Source organism: Melospiza georgiana, chromosome 1 (genome assembly GCF_028018845.1).
Source record: "Melospiza georgiana isolate bMelGeo1 chromosome 1, bMelGeo1.pri, whole genome shotgun sequence".
Classification (NCBI taxonomy): Eukaryota; Metazoa; Chordata; class Aves; order Passeriformes; family Passerellidae; genus Melospiza; species Melospiza georgiana.
This window is the reverse complement of record NC_080430.1, coordinates 36,590,588-36,609,514: the sequence shown is the minus strand read 5'-3', so window position 1 is coordinate 36,609,514 and position 18,927 is coordinate 36,590,588. Positions and strand designations below refer to the sequence as shown.

Genomic DNA, 18,927 nt, shown 5'->3' with positions numbered 1-18,927 from the left:
CCAAAGGCCTGTCTTGTGGCTGGTTAAAACAAAATAAGAACATCTATAAAAGGTCCTACTCTGAGTAATGTGTACTAATTTCAAGGAAAAATTCTTTTCATTTGGTGTTTATGAATTACACTTTTAAAACTTTGCCTAGAGGTAGGGAGGAGTGTTTCAAAAATCAGATGTTAAAGTAAAATGGCTATAAAAACATGTGATCTTCCATTTTACTGTATTTCTTCTTCTGAATAAGTAATGCTCTAATAAAAATTAAAGAGCAAGTTGCATTTCGAAGATCAGGTCATCGTAATTCATTGACATTAGGCCACATAACTGAATAATGTCTTACTTCAGTGAAATACATCAAATGAGATCAACAATTATGACTCATAAACATGCCTCGCAGGCATAAAACAGCAGGGAATTAGCATGTGAGGCTGATAAATATGCATGTAAATAAGCTCCCAAAGGAATAACATGGGTTTGATTGATAGGTTTAGAATTGGAACATATGTAAACCCCTTTATTCCTCATTCTGGTGTAGCTAAGTAAAGATGCGTTTTACTTGTTAAAAGTTTCAATAACTTTGTAAATCTTAATGCCACATCTGCTTTTGTGTGTGCAGGCACGTGTGAGTGTCACTTGAGAGATTGATTGAATTGTCTACAGGGTAGATGCCCTCACACTAAGGCTGACGTGTTTGCGTATGGATATTGGAGCGCTTGTGTATGTGCGTGCCCATGTGTACATGGATTTGGGCACTGTGGGGTAGGGAGTGTTGAGCAAAAGAGTATTTTGGGGGTTGTTTTACTCACAATTTGCAGATTTTAAAGTTTGGTTCTCAAATAGAAAACTGAGTTGTGAGTTTTGGTATATGCACCAGTACATTTATTTTTGCAAATACATTCTGCATTGAAGGTAATTACTATTTATATTTCAGAAAGTCCCACAAGTGCTACTACATTTAAGAGTCTGGCAGTGATTCCTTACAAATTTCCAATTTTTTTGGCATCTTGCAGCTTGAGCTCTTATCTACAACTTCAAAGTACCTATCACAGCAGTATCTCTGTGTTGATCCACACAAGTGTTTATGCTGTGCAGAGATTTACACCCCTGTTGTTAGAAAAGTATAACATACATTGTGTTTATAAAACATTAATACTTTGCTTTGCCAAATACAGACCAATTGGTTGCCATTGTCATGTGGCCTGGTGTACATCTGCTTTATTACTATTCCCTGCTATTAGGTAATAAAAACTTTTCCAACTGATGCACACTTACTGATGTTGCATCAAGCTGTAATTATGCTAAAGTGATCTTAGACCAGTGGCAGGCAAGATGCAAAACCATTTTCAATAGTGTGATGTGTGCATTGACTGTAGATTTTGGTTCTGGGTGGTTTATAGTTTAAATAGTAATTCAGAGAAATTGGAGCTGGGGCTCATATCAGAGATCACAGCAGTTCATATGTGAAAACCTCAATTCTGTCATACCTACCTTTGGCTTAGAGATACCTTTCTGTGCAGATAAAGCTTCAGCAAAACAGCTTACTTCTGTTTAGATTTACAGTGTACCAGAGAATATACTTCCCAGTTAAGATCAGTAAATTCAGGAGCTACCACTTAGTTCTGAGAGCCAGCTCTTTTTGCTGCTGAAAAAAAATAAACTTGTAGCACTTAGAGACATCACATCAAATCTCACGTGGCTCCTCATGAAGCAATTTATAGCTACCTTGTATAATTCGTATAGAAATGTTAAACTGATCCCTGCTCCAACAGCATCAACTGCTTAACCCAGAATGTAACAGCCTGTGACACCAAGAAAAAGCAAGCCCTATGTACAGTCTGGGGGAGGGGACTTTTCATAACAGAGCTGAATAAGCAGATTGCTATCAGGAACTCCGATGGGCCATGTTTCTAGCTGCATAGCACTGTCCTTTTGCACAGAGCATGCCTAGATATCTCTTGAGCCAACAGAAATACAAAATAAACCACTTTTTTTTTTTTTTTTATCCTAACAATGTGCCTTTTTTTACACTCAGAGCCATGACAGGCTGTCACTCAGTTGCAGCTCCCCACAAGAAATGTCCTTGAATGGTTCAAGAGAAGCCAGAAAATTGTTGCTAAGTATTTTTTTTCATTCACCTCTAGAATTTTCCACATTTTCTCCAACATGTGTGAAGCCACTGGGAAATATGGTTAAATGAGTTAAGCAGACATCACCCATCTGTGCATCTCGGGGAAAATAAAAACAGTGCTGTCCCTCCGAGAGCTTTCTTGGTACATAACCAAAATCAGAAGAACAACCACACTCTAAAGCTAAACCTAGGCAAGGCTGTTGCAGGAAAAAAAGGGTGAGCACTTTGAAGGAACTGCTTCTTCTGGCTTACCCCAGTCTCACTGCTGTGTGGCCTTTGCAGAATGTGAGGTGACCCTAAAACCTGTTCTGCTCCCAAATGCCTGAAGGCTACTGGACAGCCAAGAAAACATGACTGCACATCATATTTGCTTCAGACAGTGCTGAAAACCTGGCATTCAGTCTCTGAATTTCAGTCCTCTCACAAGCCAAAACAATCACGTTGCAGCCTCCCCCGTTTGTATAAATGTTTTATAATTTTAGATAGAAGGCATCACAAGAACCCTACTTTTGCTCAAGTCTTGATATACCCTTTAATATTGTTCACTGCAGCTCTTTCTACTACTCAAGTGATTTGTAATTTGTATCTCTCAAACAGTTCCCACTTGGATTTCTCATGCACTGAAAAGTCAGATGCCTGACATTACTGTGTAAAGTTAAGTGCTTGGGGTTAATGAGTGGCATTAAATTTTATGAGGTCATGTCCAGTAGATGTTAAAAGAAGCTTAAGGGAACTTTATCACTGGTAGAAATTAACGGTTGGCACAAAAGAATGCCTGAGGGAGTTCAGTTCTAAGCAAAAATAAAATCGGTGGTACAAAAACTAAAATATAGAGTGATTGTGATTAATGTAAACATTTTTGTTAGGTAATTGGTTACTTGTTGCAGTAAAAGAAATGAGACCCCACAGTTTGAAAAAATATTATTGTATTTAGAAAGCAATTAATGTTTCTAGTCAAATAAAAAAAATCTACATCACCTACAATATTTATATTCTTTCAGTAAACATATAACCTTTGGGGCTATATTTATCAAATAGTCAAGCCTCCACTTATTTACATGAGTTTTTTCTTTGGGCAAAATATGTTTTCCCTAGTGGAGTATGTTATTTTGTTTCATTAAACCTTTATTTCTACTCACATGCATTGCTTATATTACAGACCAAATGAGTAAATTCTGTGTACTTAAGTCGTCTAAGGTTTGTGTTTTTGGGTGACTGATGGATGGCATGAAAATTCTGTTTCAAAAAGAAAATGGCTACATTAACTTATGGATAGATTTGTTTTGCATAATTATGTGGGGAACCATTCAGTAATTACACCAGTATTCACATGCTGCAATTTTCGCCGTCTTTATTCACTGTCATTCCAATGGCAGGAAACGGAAGCCTTGTTCAGATGTAGACATTCTTTCTTGCTCTGTCTTGCAACCTGCAGTCACAGCATAGAGTGCTTTTTCCATAAGGCCTGTACCTGAGTAAGACAGCTATTGTATGGAATTTCACTCCCAAAGTGTGTGTGAAAATTCAGCACCTCCTCCAGGTCTCTAGCAGCAGGCTATGGATGTGCCCAATGACCTGGTGCAGAGCATTCCTTTCACTTAAGCTCTGTGCTGTCTGGATGCAGTGTTGGGGGGCACGGTGTGAAGCCTGCTGAGAATGCAGAGCTCTGGTATGGAAGAGCCAAAGTCCCTGGTTCAAATCTTTTTCTCCTCTCCAGCTTGACAGAGAGGTACCATGCTTGTCATAAAGCAAATCACGGCCATAAATTGAGGTGAAATGGAAGGAAAAGGGGAAATATTTTCAAATTTGTAGACCCTTGGGATGTTCTGTTGATCTCCAGATGGTTATTTTTCAGTTTTAATATGAATTACATATGTGGAATGCGTTCTTACATTTTCCTTAGGTGGTGTTTGGTCAAAAAATGCAAAATCAAAAAGCTGAATCTCTCCAGTGCTGGGTGACATTTTTGTCTTGCACACAGACTGTTTTCTTTTTGGCTAAAAGATTTTTTGTTTTAAAGAACTGAGGTACCTGTTGGGAAGAATTGACTACTACTAAATAATTTTTTGTATTATTGTGTAAATTAAATCATCAAACTTTTGGAAAACTTCACTATAATTGTTAGGCACAAAAAAAATCTAGTCATACTTGTCTTATTTGCATTTTAGAAGTCTCATATTTCTTATGTCTTCAAGTGCTTTGTACTTTCATCCTTAGTACCATTCTGAAGTGCCACGAGGGATTGACACTACTCATCCTCCACACAGGAGGGCAAGGGTGGGGAACAGAAATCTGTCCCATGATGTATTACATACTTTTTAGCAAAAATGTTTTGTGGAGAGTTTTTTTTCCCTCAATATCTACAACAAAGTGATAGTTGTTTGACAAAGCACCTTGCACTGTAGTAAACAGAAGTGTTTTGTCATTCTTGCTGTCAATTTGATATATTTTTATATTCTGATGTAGCTGTGGACTTTCATCTCTTAGACATCTAGAGTTTACTGCTAGTGCATATATACCTTTGCTCTTCAAATTTTTCTAGATCTGTCATTCACAACATGCATCTGCTTTTGCACCAGCAAAGTGCACAGTTGGTACTCTCCAAATTGCCTAAAGGTTGATTTACAAGAATTTTGATTAAAAATCTAGTGTTTTCATTATGCTTTGGCATATTTCAATTTGGCAGTTTAAAAGCTCTAGCTCAGTACTTCTTTTATACTGTTTGGTGACATGTTTTTTCTTTGGAGAAATTTATAGAAAATGTAGGGTACTGCTCCATTTAGGTTCTCTCAGTTATGGGTCTTCTGGATACACAATGTATTCCAAGAATTAACAGCCTTAATTAGACAGCCTTAGTAGTAGTCCCGGACTTTCTGGCTTCATCTTGTAAAACCAAGCTATCCGTTGTCCCTTCCTGATGCATGTTACTCTTGTATTGTTAATTTGATTAGGATAAGGGCTGTTCCATCAGCAGCAGTAACACCCTTCAAGGGTTGAGTATTTGAGTCTTTGTGACAGTGCTGGTTATCTTCAGGTTTTGGGGTTTTTTCTCAGATGCCTTGCCAGGTTATCAGGTACTAGTACTGCTGTGAGGTGAAGGGAACGTGATTTTCTTAAAAATTTTTTAACCATGTGTTTCTGAATTGTGCTACCTCTAGACTCTGCAGCTATTGGAACAGGTATTAAGTTTTGCCCAGATAACTTTAAATGTGTTACTTAGTTACGTTATTAAAAATATGTTTACTAAATAGATGTGAGCAGGATCCTATTTCTAACGGATTTAATCTATTATTCTGCAGTTTATGTTAATATAAATCCAAAGTAGCCTTTTGGACCACAACAGAGCTCTCTGCTTCCAGCAGTGCTAAGAGGAGTCGTGGTATGGAAGGAGGAGGCTGTAGCTGGAAGGAATTGGCAGAGCTGAGCTGGGGTGACAGTGATGTTGTGGGAGCCCAAGAGCCTCTCCCTCACCCTGGACATTTTAGAGACTGGCAGCTTCCCACATTCCTTCATGTGAGACTTTCTTCACCTCTTACTGTGTGCCTTTAAAACTGTAGCATTTAAAGAAAGCCCAGACACTGCCCAGTCTTGCATCTCAGTGACAGCTTCCTTCCTTGAAGCTTCTTGTCTGTTCCCTCTTCCTTGGAGCCAAACCCCTCAGTTCTGCTGCTGCCTCTCGGGGGTAGTGCCAGCCCTTCCACTGGATGCCAAGGAGCTCCTCTGCCTTTTAGCTTCTCATGTGCCCAAATGTCTGTGTTTCCATTTATTCTTTTATTCATTTATTACCCCAAAGTTCTTTTTATTCTTTCTGGTTGCCTCCTAACCATAAGTGCTGCCTGTTTTCCCACCCCAGACAAGCAATTAACCAATTACACACGTCACCACAGCAGCCACATGGATGCTTTGATTTCAGGCTGTCCCTCTTTGCATGCATGTGCTGGGTGAAGGAAAGTGGTATGATTTTCACGGTGCTCATAAACACATTTGTACTCCAGAAAGAAAGTCCAGGAGAGCTTTCATTTTGCTTTCAGGAGCCTTTCACATCCATCAGCAACGCTGTAAGTCATCAGCCTGCTGCAGTAGTGTCCTTTGATAAGAAACAGCAAAGAAGCAAAGCTCTTTTTAACTCCTGGTCCTGGTTATCATGAGACCATCTCCCCAACTTTAGGAGGTGAGGCTGCATATCACTGCCATGTGGCTCCCTGGCCAGGCTAGCTTTTCTCCTGATAAACCTGTTATTCTCTGTTGAAAATCAGCTAGCTCTTTGTTGAAAGGGCAGTTATATTTGAAAAAAAGAGCACTTAATTCTTCCGTGTTTGTCTTCTACTATCTTTTAATCTTGGAAAAACAACAGAATGCTAGAAACCTCCTAATTAATCTTTTTTTGTTTTTTTTTTTCCTAAGCTCCATGGAATATGGAATATGCAATACTGCTTTTGAAAATGAAAATTAGACTATACATCCATATGAATTATTATCCCAAACAGAAGGATTGCAACAATCTATAAGATAGAAATGTGGTTAAAATTAGGATGTAATTGAAGTAAGTTAAAGGATGATAGTGGCCTTCAAAGATGTAAAGAGATGGTGTGTTTTTCTTATTGTCAGTGTAAATGGTCTCTGGAGACCACCTTTTTATAGTGATTGTGCATGTCTAAGATTAAGCAAAGCTGCATGACCAGTGCTATCTCAGGAGGATGCTGAGTCATTAACTCATGTTTATTGCCTTTTGCCATCTTTAGTTTATTGCGATTTATAGCTCAAAGGCCTTTTAGGCTGTTTATAAGTTAAAATTAGCTAAATTCTTCTGGATGCAAGTATAAGTCACTCAGCATTTGTATATCATTAGGGTGTAAATTCCTAGCAATGATGCCAGGCAGCTTCTAAGATTTTTTTTCTTTCTGTGCAAAGTCTAGTTATGCTGCTTGTCCCTAGTTAAACTAGATTACACTCTCCTGTTTTACTAATTTTGCCAATTTGTGATTGTGAAAATTGTATGTGCTCTTAAAAGAATTTACTCAAGTAAGAGATGAAATTATTTATTAAGTATACAGTTTCTACTTCAGTCAGACTACACCAAAATGTCTGTATCTTATCCTGGAGTCTTTTGAGTCAGACTTGGTGGGATGACCTAGGAATTCGTGTAGGTTACACATGATAAATGCTCAGCCAGGCTATGTAGTTGATACAGGCTCTAGTACTGAGCATATGAACAGAAGTGGACATAATATGCTATGGACCAAAGACAGGTGCACTGGGAGAAATAACTGAAAAACATTTAGAAGAATCACCTTTTACCTTACCCTGTGGATTTTTTTGTTCTAACAGTCGTATTGCTGCTGATAGCAAATTCAGTTCAGGCATTACTGGACTAAGTGTGTATCGACTTCAGTGGAGTCACATTTGCTTATATAAGCTAGTATTGTGTGCTTCCCACTAAATGGGAAGTCAAACTATTTTTCCATGTACATGCATTTTCTGAAGTGTTTAAATCACTGTTTGCATCACAGTTAAACTTCTTTCCTTCCTATCATGCCTAGAGAGATTATATTAAAACACATCTGGATATAAAGTATTTGGGATTTTGGTAACTTGCAATCACCTGGGAATTCTTCGGAAGCGTTCGTATGAATTAGTTCAGCGCCCTTTGAGTAAAATTTCTTACTCTTTGTATTATATTGGTTTTAGTTTAGAGAACAGTGTATGGCTCAATCTATTTTTGTAAATGCAGAAGCTTCAACAGGAAAAGAAATATTATAAATAAGTCCCTTGAATGTACTTATTGTTGAATTTATTTTAAATTGAGCTGCATGGGACTACGTTTCTTAAACACTGATGCTACATTCTAATTTCAGAATCCGTCATCTAGACCCTTGTATATCTTTTCCCATCCACACTTTTTCACACATACATTTTACATGGGGAATGGTGGCATGTTAATTTACAGACTAACCTAATGACAGGCTTGGTCTTTAGATTTGCGAACACTCAGAAGCAGTTTCACTTACTTTCATGTGTCTTGATTTAAAAAGAAGTGCATAGACAAAATTGTTTCAAACGGAGATGTTGCCTGGAGAATACACTGAGTTTACTCATATATGCATATACACATACACGACTGTGATTTTATAAGCAAAGATCGTGGAAGGTGGGTGCCACTTGATTGTCATAAGTCAGCAATCTAAGAGACAGGCTTTGAGCAACATGCAGTACAAGATTTTATCTCCAGAAGTTGTTTTTTTTCCTAAATGGAAACCAGTGTGTCTGCCTATCATACTGTTGAAAGAGCTTTCAGCAGGGCTAAAACAGGCTTTGATTTTGCACCTTGGTGCCAGTGTTCCTTACCTACTTCCAAATGTGACCAGCTTTCACTATCACAAGGTTGGCATCTCTGTGGGTTCTATATTGTGCTTTACAATTATGTTCCTTTAATAATGCAAATAAGCTTGAAGGGGGAAAAAGACTGGTAATGCTAAATATGTTTTTTTCATGTCAATACTGAAGATGAAACAAAATATTTCAGCCTAAGACTTTTTTACTTAAGATGGCAAGTTCATTAGTTCATTTCACAATTCATTATCTTCATGTATCAGTAATTATCATAGTGTATAGGTTTTTATTTCATTTGCGGCAAAATATAATATTTTAGGGCAGAGCTGATAAAACTAAAATGCTATCAGAAATCTGTGCTGCATGCATTCAAAGTGTGTTTCTAATACTAAATGAACTTGAAGTGAGGGATAGAGAGCCAGGTTTCTCCATAAAAGATTGCTCGCCCAAAAGGTGCATCGTATTTATTTCGGAAAACCGAACTTGCTCAGAGCGAAACCTTCTCCAACTTTCCGGCCTAATAATTATTTAATAAATATCAGAAGTGCAGTGCACTTAATTCTTTAGCTGAAGGCACAATTTACAGTTGCTCTACGCTGCTCCGAGCGCGCTCCATTTAATCACTTGCAAGGATGACTTGAAAGCCTTGGCTGCGCGGGGGCTGTGCTGTGTGGGACCGGGCGGGGGCTGCGCGGGACCGGGCGGGAGCTGCGCGGAATCAAGCAGGGGCTGTGCGGGGCCGGGCGGGCCGAGCCCGCGGCGGGGGCTGTGCGGGGCCGGGCGGGCCGAGCCCGCGGCGGGGGCTGTGTGGGGCTGTGCGGGGCCGGGCGGGCCGAGCCCGCGGCGGGGGCTGTGCGGGGCCGGGCGGGCCGAGCCCGTGGCGGGGGCTGTGTGGGGCTGTGCGGGGCCGGGCAGGCCGAGCCTGTGGCGGGGGCTGTGCGGGGCCGGCCGGGCCGAGCCCGTGGGGAGGGCTGTGTGGGGCTGTGCGGGGCCGGCCGGGCCGAGCCCGTGGCGGGGGCTGTGTGGGGCTGTGCGGGGCCGGGCGGGCCGAGTCCGTGGGGAGGGCTGTGTGGGGCTGTGCGGAGCCGGGCGGGCCGAGCCCGCGGCGGGGGCGGCCGATCCCGCCCGGAGCCGGCGGCAGCCGCGGCCGCCGCTTCCCAAACTCTGCAGCGCCCTCTGTTGGCCGCTCGCGGCAGCGCCCGGCTCGCCGCCCGCATCCCTCGCCGCAGCTCCGCGACGTTTCACTTCTTAAACATCTACTTTGTGTAGTAAAATCTCGATTTGCCGTACGTTTTCGGGATTAGGTCTCCTTCTATTTTCACTTTTTTCCCTCCTCCCTCTGCCATTTTGGTCTATCAGCGGACCTAAATCATAAAGCTTCACTCGTCTTAGGCTTTTTGTATTTTGTTTTATTTTTCCTGTGCTGCAGAGATCCTGAAGACTTTCCAAACTGCATATTTGCTGCTGTAGAAATACAAATTGCCTGCTCTTCTGTAAACCTTTCAGTTGTCAGACTGTTCTCTTTCAAAATAATAGAGGAGCTTGGAATCGTCCATGCTAAAATTAAGAATTTATAACTGTATGGAACAGATGTTTTCATAAACATTTGCTATAATTAATTTCAACTAGGGGATTGAAGGAACAAAGCAGTTTTTCCCTCTTCAAAACTTTATTGCCTTTTCCCCATACAGCGAACTCAGAAATCTTTGCTTTAATATTGTTAATGAAACAAGTTTACTCCTCTGTTTGGTTTTCATTGTGGAAAAGGAAAGCTTAATTTGGACAAGATACGGGTCTTTGAAACAACGGAGGAATACCCTGAATTTCAGACATCGCATATAAAGGCTTAAGATGCAGAGCATACGTGTTTAAGGTGCTCATTTCTGAGTCCATACCTTTGTAGTGTCAGTTGTGATAGATGCCTACATGTTAGAATAAATTTTATTGAGATCAGTCCAATGAATATCTATCTGTGGAGTAAATAGTACAAAGGAATTTTATGTTTGAAGAGTTGTGAACCTTGCTGTTAGAAAAAGCAAAGGAATCTCATGGTATTATATATAGTTTTAATGCATAGTAAAATGCTTATTGTATGTTGATTACCCCTTTATACTCACAATAAAGGACTGCAATCTGTTAAGCAATTTTTTTTTGTTGTTTGTATTATATGACGAACACATTTTGACTAAAATTATTCTTCCATATTTGTATTGTCACTATTTTCGGGGGGTTATTGTTTGGAATTTATAGTAGTTTAGGGCCAGCATTTTGACAGTATTGTGAAGAAGAAAAAATATCCATGCTTTATTGTTCTGGTTTTTACTAGTTTCTGTATATTACATTGATATCATTTGAGAAAAAAAAATGTTTAAAGTTTTAAAAAAAGAACAGCTTAATTGTTTTACACCTGAAAGAACCAGTGCAGCTGCAAGGATTTTTTGAGCAAACTAGAATTCCTGACTGATCTGTCATCTATAAAGTGTGCAAAGAAAAATAGGTAGCTGTCATTAAAATTACATTTCAGCTTTCAATAACCATTTAATGAGTAGCGTAATTATATAAGTATGGTACCTCAAGTACTTCACTCAATAATTAAAAATAATCTCATCTTTAAAGTGAAAGCGCTATAATTATTATTTGACTTAACCAGGACCACTGTTGTGATCTCCAGTGGCACCTCAGATTGTTCAAAGTGGTTTTGAAAGTATAAATTAAAATTGGATAAATCATTAAATTATTAAGCTTTAAATATGCTGAAAATTAATATAGCATGGAATTTTGAAGTCATGTTATAAGAATTGACAGCCTTAGACTGCAACCATAGATTTGTGTTAAAATTTGACTTGTCTCTAATCATAAAACACTGCATTAATGATCGAGTGTTTATATCAACTTAAATTTTCACAATGTTAAATAAATTTTGTGTTTTAACAACATTTTAACCTTTGATTAGAATACAAAGAGAAACATTAAGCAGAGTGCAAACAGGTCAGCAGAAGGATCTGTCTCCATTATGACACTTGTAAGCAGGGAAATGCACAGTTTGGTTACCTAAGTAGGATCACTTTTATCACAAAATCCTCAACTGCCAGCCATAAAACCCTTTCATATGTGACTCAGGACTGGTAAATTGGTTTGCACTGTATAAATACACGTGTGCCCACATTGAGACATGCATGTGTGCCTGCATACATGCCTGCAGAAATATGGATATATTTAAAGACAGTTCCTCAGTATCAAAGTATATTTTCAAAAGAAAAAAAAATTAGTTTGATTTTTTTTTAATTAGGTGTGCAGCTATCAAGCAAGGCCATGTCACTGAAGCTTTTTGTTTTCATGGACTTGCAGCTGGTTAGGACGTATCCCACCCTTTCTCCTTAGAAAGTCCAGTGCTGAATTTTTACATCTCACAGGAAATTGCTGTTTTCAAGACATAGTGAGAGAGATGAGAGAGAAATGTCTGATCCCTACATCTTTCTTAACATGCTTTTTTACTCTTGCTGGGCATATGCTTTAGCTCAGTGTTCATTGTGCCTGGAGCATACCCGGAGTGTCTTCCCACCTGTGAATTGAGGCTTTGAAATGCTGTCCAGTTTCTTCTTATTACCTGAAGTGGAAACTCTGTGCTGCACCTTGAAAAAGCTCTTCTGTGAGAAAGTACCCTATCAGTTGAGTCACCATCCCTGGAGGTATTTAAAATACATTTGGATTTTTTAAAGATGTGGCACCTGGGGACATGATTTAATGCTGAACTTGGCAGTGCTGGGTTAGTGTTAGGCCTCTTACAAATCTTGTGTTAGATCTTACAAATCTTTTTCAACCTAAATAGTTCTGTGATTCTATCAGTGTAATAGGCTGTTAAAAAAGAAAAATACAAAAAAAATAGTGTGAAAGTTTCAATCAGACTTCTTGTTAAAATTTCTTCAGCTAGTTTTCAGATAATCTTCAGGAAGTGAAGGCATCTTCCTTATTCTGGGCTCTCCCATTTTATGCTATGCCTATAATCTCAAGTACGTCCTTGACAAGATAACAGTTACTGCAAGTGACAAGCCCATGTGTTCTGGGTGAATCTAGTACCCTAGCAAGTGTACAGAGTACAAATCCTGTACACTTGCTAGGGTACTAGATTTGTAGGATTTGCAATACTATTAGGATTGCAAATCCTTCTCCATGCATCTCAGAAGTCTTAAGAAGCTAGCATTTGAAATGTTCTTTTTTAATTAGTTTTTGGAAGTGTCAATTTTGAGTTACACAACTTCTCTTGAAACAACCTTCCGCTGTGTCCAGCAGTGTCAGGTTCCAGCTGCCCAAGTCCCAGCTCCCTTTAGCCCTTGGTCTCTGAACAAGAACACACTTCACTGAAGTGAGGCAATTTCAGGAGAAAGTTTTCATTCTTAGGAGAGGGAGTTGCTACAGTTCAAGAAGGAGCAATCCAGGTAATTTTCAAGCCCTTTGGAAGGATACAGCCTTATTTTATTATTGTAATAAAGCCAGTAACTGCTCTAGTGCTGAACGCCATACTTACTTTGATACAGGTGCTTGTTACAGTATTGCTCGTTTCCCTTCTTTTTCTTCTGAAAGTGTGACAGGATTTATTCTACCTTTTTTCCCCTAGCCTGTGCGTTTGAAGTTAGGAGCACTTTTCACAAGGTCTATGGCAGGGTTACTAGATCATCCTCTGTTTCTTTAGCGAAACCCTTCTTCCCATAACTGAGTTTCAGAGGAAATTGAAAATCAGTATAATACTGAATCAAATTTTTAAAGGGGACCAAAAGTTTTGTTACTAGCATCATGAATCTTATATTCATAACTGTTTAGTGTACATCCCAATTTTACCAGAAATTTGGGTCAATATCAGTTAAGAATATAGAAGTAGTATATCTGTTCTACTGAGAGTTCACCATATTTTTCAGGAGGAGTAACTTGAACTTTCCTGAGGAGAGGTGATCCAGGGCATGGATTCCCACAGCTTAATGTCGTTAGTCAGTGAAGCAGCAGTCTTATTTGTCCTCTTCATCACTAACTATGGAAACTTAATAGGATTTGCTAAAAAGCCTTTTGGATAAAACTAGGTAAAATGTAGGGAGTCTTCTGTTAAGAAAATGAATACTTCACTCTTTGCTTTATGATTTTTATCACTTTCAATGAATGACATCTTAATCATCTTTCAAGGTGTCATAACAGACATACCCATCTTAAAGGGGATAGAGCAAGGGAGCAATCACAGAAGGGTCTGTTCCTTTAAATCCTGGATTTGAGAGCTGAGTACACTTAGCCCTATCCATTTTTGGTAGCTGCTGCTAATGATATGATGAGGCAGCTCACAAAGAAGTATCCAAACCATAACTTGTATGATTATGAGATTTATTAACAATGGGTATACAATTAAAAATGCAAAAGTATTTTGGCTATCGTTTAAATACAGGAAATTATTTTCTTCAGAATAAAGCAAGCTAGACTTAGAGTAGTTTGTGAAGAACAGCTCAGTGGATGTAACAGACCCAGGATCCTACCAACTGCAGGGATCCTGGTGAAAGAACAACTATTATCCTTATTTTCTTTGCAAAGTCCTGTTCACTCTTCAAGCAGGAGAAATGGTTTTGTTGAAAGATTATAAAGTCCATGCATTTTTTGAGATAGTCTTAAAGATCATTCTTCAGAAAGGAGGAAGATTATGTTGCTATTCTTGAAAATACATACTTTTTCAGTATTTTAACTTAGCATTGTTTATAAGGTGGGTTTTTTTTCAATTTGACTAGTGTGGTAGGTGAATGCTTAGTTTAAGTACAAATGAAGTGCAGTAGTGCCTTTAGGACCCATTTTGATGTGCTGTGTCCCTGTAGCACTTGCCCAGTATCACTGTACCTGGCAATATGGCTTTAACAGAGACTGAGCATAGTTCAGTCGTTTCTCTGAATGCTCAGGATCAGATGTGGAGATGGGTAATATATGAAAAAGTGTATTACTGAAAATTGTCCCAATATGGGAGACTATTTTACAAGATATGAGGGGAAAAAAATGAACAGATGGTTATTAATAACGGGAGGGTCGGCTTCTGGATGAAATATCTGGTGTTGTTAATTTAGTTAAATTTAGTAAACAAAAAGCAGATTGATTAAGTAGGATTTCCATTTTCAAAATAAATTGAGAGAGCTAATTAGTGAAATCAACTGGACTGAGTGATTTTAAACTAAGATGTAGTAGAGGTTTGGGATTTGTTTTAGACAAAGGTGCAAAAGTTAATAAAAACCCCTGCATTCCAAATTAGATGAGAAAAAGAACACTTGGAAGTTTTATGCCAAAGTGAATGATTAAGTATTTTTTAAGGAATGTCTGGAATAAGCAAAGATTCTCTAAGAAACAGAAAAGCAGCTTGATCTGCAAAGAAGGCCACGTCCTGGATATCAGAAAGTGAGGGCTTATACCGACAATCAGCAAAATTAAGTTGAATCAGATCATAAGATGAGAATTTAAATACACAGGAAAATATTACTTGACTATGTAAAGAAGCTTGCTAAGAAAGAAAACTAGAACCATTCTGCAGTATGAATGGACAAATGATACTAAATGTAATCCAGCTCTGGTCTGAAAAGGAAAACATTTAATTTTCAGTGAAAGTAGAATTTTAGGCAAAGGCCTGAAAATAAATCAATAACATAGATGGGACTTGGGTAGATATTGTAAATTAGCAGAGCTAAAAATCTGACTTACAGACTTCAAAAATATTGACAAATGCTGTTGCATGGAACAATTTTTAGTACTTTAGTTCATGGCAGATGAGTGGAAATATCATACTTGTACTTAGATTAACAGGGGAAAGGAAAGGGATAGCAAAACACCTGCATGTGCTGACCATTATCTGTGCAGGACTTTAAAAAAGTTTTTGAGAAAGAAACAAGAGAGAAAAGCAAAGCAAATGACTTAACTTTTATTGCAGGTTTTTATGTTAAATGGGACATTGTGGCCAGCTAACCTGCTTTCTTTTCAAAATATACGTTCAGGAAATACATTAAGTCTGTGGGGATCTCAGTAAACCATCTGATGCAGTGCCACAGGAGATGCAGTGAAATCGAAGGGATGGGGATTAGTGAAGTATAGTAATTCTAGGACAAATAGGGAAATGCAAATTTTAATGAAAGAATTCTTTTTAGTGAAACTTGGAGTTAAACCAGTCTTATCCTATATTTTCATTTGTTGTTTTGCCACAGAATGAGAGCTGATAGACTTTTACTAAGTAAAGTTACTGGAAGGTAATATCTGGTGCCAGTGCAAATAGAGTATTCAGGCTGGTCCTTTCTGAAAAAAAGAGGACTGAAAACAGCATGACCTTGTGTGAAATACAGTATTGTACTAGCAAGAATTTTTCGTGTAAACTGAAAACTTCTTTTCATGAATAAAAGATTGAGATTAAATGTGCAGGCATGTTTGGGTAAGGATGGCTGTGAAACTGCAAGATGGAGTGGCATGAATGTCATCTGTATCGAGTAAGATTTGTTTGATGGAGAGGAAAACCACTGTCCAAATTATCGGCTCTGGACTTTTAGTATGCTTTCCACAGCTCCTGTCCCTCCTTTTCCGTGTGTAAGAAGGACTGAGTTAAAGAAAATGGAGAATACGAAGTGTCATTTGGAAAAAATACTGAAAAAACTTGATTTCAGTCAGAAGGGAGAACAGAGTTGAGCAGTGCTACCTGTAAATTAACTAAGGAGGCACACAGGGACATAGAAGAATTATCAAGCTAAATGACAGTGCAAGAATAAGCAGTATAAAACAGGACAAGAATAAATTTGCTTTGAAAAATACATGACTCCTGGCTTTTAGCAGTCTTTCAATAGACATAGTTATAGAAGGAAAATTTACTTGTAATCCTGGATTTCTAGCAACATCACTGTTCCATGTATTCACCAGCCCACAGGATGTAAAATAAGATGTTTGGCAGACGTCTTAATAGGTACTTTCAGGGAAGATTTGAACTTGTGCTATGACAAAAAAAAAAAAAGGTATCACAAAGTAAGCTCAGAATTTTTCACAAAAGACATGAACTTTTGCTTTCTTTTACTTAATGTTGGTAAAATCAAGCTCATCTACTTATGTGGTGTACTTCTGTAACCCTATACTAGTTAAATTGTGTTTAATAATTTGAGAGGGGCCTCAATCAAAACTTTAGTGAAATTAAGTATCAGATTTTCAGAACTTTCAGACTCCAGTTTGAACTTGGAGGCTAGTTAAGATGACTGTTAGAATTTGGAGAGGTAAAGTTGAGATTTGTCTATGTAAGTTTTAGGTGAATTTTGTGGTGACTGAAGTTACCATATATGGTAAAAGCAGTTGCAGTTGTCATCCATATTGTGTTCATATCAGATTTTGTCTTACAACAAAAGTGTTTTCTCTTATTTTTGTATTAGGAGGATCAAATGAAAATGGAAGCACACCCTCCACCTCAGATTCAGATGGAACTTTTATTTCTTACAGGTTGGTAATTTTTTATATTTATTTTCTAATTTTAAGAAGGTTGATTATAATAAGCAGAATCTATTTAATGCAAAAGAACAGGTCCTATACGTTAGGAGGATTGTGGAATCTAAACTGATACAGTGAGTAAAAGGACATGAAGTATTTAATTAAGGAATGATCTGAAAATTTGTTTTCTGGATTATTGGTTTTTTTTCAAAAGTTGTTCAAAAAACTTAACTGATCAAAGTACAAGATATTTGAAAGCCTAAACATTTTAAGGTTGTTTTTTGTAGGTTTATTTTCCTCCAAAGTATTCGATAAAGTAAACTCACAGTAACTAAGCTAAATGTTGAAATATTCAATTCACCAGTGATCACCTTTCTGATCTTCTCCAAAGTAACTGGATTTATGGGCCACCTGAAATTCTATTTCCTCATTATTTCATCTCAAAAACCAAAGCCAAGATTAGTTACATTTGAGATTATTTGACAGGAAAATCATATTTCAGTTTTGTTGGCAGTAAACACCAGTCAAAGAAACTTTTTTCAGCCATGTCATTGAGCTTGAATCTTGCTTGGGTACATACCAGAGGGTGTCTTGTGCTTGAAAGCACAGAAAGCTAATCAGCAGGTGTATACTTTCATCTTTCACCCTGCAAAATACTGACTCTGCCACAAAAAATCTTCTTCCTTGTGACTAGTAAATTAATAGTATGATTTGTGCATACCAGAAGGATCGCATCTGATTTTCATGCTTAAGTATGGTAAAACAAAACATGCTTACCACATGATTATTTTCGAATCATTTAGTGGACTGTGTTGGTTGGCATTTTTTTCAGTTTTGGTTTGTGCTCTGCTGGAATCTGTGCTTCAAAGAGGTGCAGTCAGGCAGGAGGAACCTGCCTGTTCACCTTGTCCTGGTTGCAGCCGGCTGGGTGGGGAATGTTGCAGCGTGGGGCAGGCAGTGAGCTGTGCTGTGCTGGTCACAGGGAGCCTCGGGCGTGGGGTGGCAGGGAGGGACACGGTGCCGGAGAGCCTGCTGTTGCAGGCTGGAGACACAGCCATTGCCAAGGAGAGCAAGGAGCAAACAGCCTGGTCTGGAGGATGTTGAAAAGAAAGACTTTTTGTAAGGACCTAGAGGGAACAGCAAAGAGTTTGCTGCGATTCAAACACCCAGAGGAAGTTTCTGGACTAAGAGCAAGGTTGGAACAAAGGGTGTGCCTGCAGGGACAAAGTGGGACTGGGGTGGGTTGATTTAGGTTTCCTTACAATTTTTTTATCCTAGTAAGTCGACTCTAGTGAGACCTACTTGGTGATGATGTAAAACTCTTCTAGGGTAGTTAGCGTATTCACTTTGATAAAATATGTTAGAAGATCCATTTTAGGGTTCTGCATGACTCTTGTTTCTTGTCATATTAATGTTTTCTGCATTAACATACTGTCTAAGTTAAAAGAAGGGCTGAAAAATACCACCCAGGATAATCTTCGTGTTTTTTAGGTGTGAATCATATGTAGACAGAGAGACCACAAATCAGTCTCTCAAAAGTAGGCAAGATAGAATTTAACCATATCAGCGAAAGAAAGTTGAGAGCTCTCTCTGCCATTAAAGCCAGGGAACTTATTTCTGAAAGTCATCAACTCAAGAGCACCAGCTCTTGTACCTGCCAAGTGGCAACACTTGAAGAAGCAGCCAGCTTTAGCTAGACTTTGGTTCCAGAGAGTGTGAGCTGTGGAGCTGGGGTCTGAGCCCTTCTTGTCATCCGTGCTGCCCTCAGGCAGTAGCACTCATCTCTCAGGAAGCTGGTCCAGGGAGCTAATCCAGCGCAGCCTGTTCATTCTTGGTTGGGAGAGTTTTCTGATGACTTCCTCCAGCCTAAGCTTCCCATGGTATCAGGGAATGTAGCTAGTGGGAGGACAGAGCTTGGTGCCTTTTTCCTAAATCAGCCTAAAGCTTAGTGACTCTTTAATTCTCCACAGATTAAGTAGAGGTTAAAGCTGGGCTTTGTACCTATGTATTCCTTAGTC

At 38.7% G+C, this 18,927-nt stretch overlaps 1 protein-coding gene across 8 annotated transcripts in view; it reads left to right on the top strand.

Annotated features, from left to right (window-relative positions):
- The window catches only part of TBC1D5 (TBC1 domain family member 5), a 316,832-nt gene that overhangs the window by 143,585 nt on the left and 154,320 nt on the right, over positions 1–18,927 (top strand). For all 8 annotated transcript variants that reach the window (XM_058039756.1, XM_058039673.1, XM_058039586.1 and 5 more), the window contains one exon: positions 16,855–16,921. In XM_058039756.1, coding sequence (XP_057895739.1) covers positions 16,855–16,921 — 67 coding nt within the window. The remainder of the gene's footprint in view (positions 1–16,854; positions 16,922–18,927) is intronic.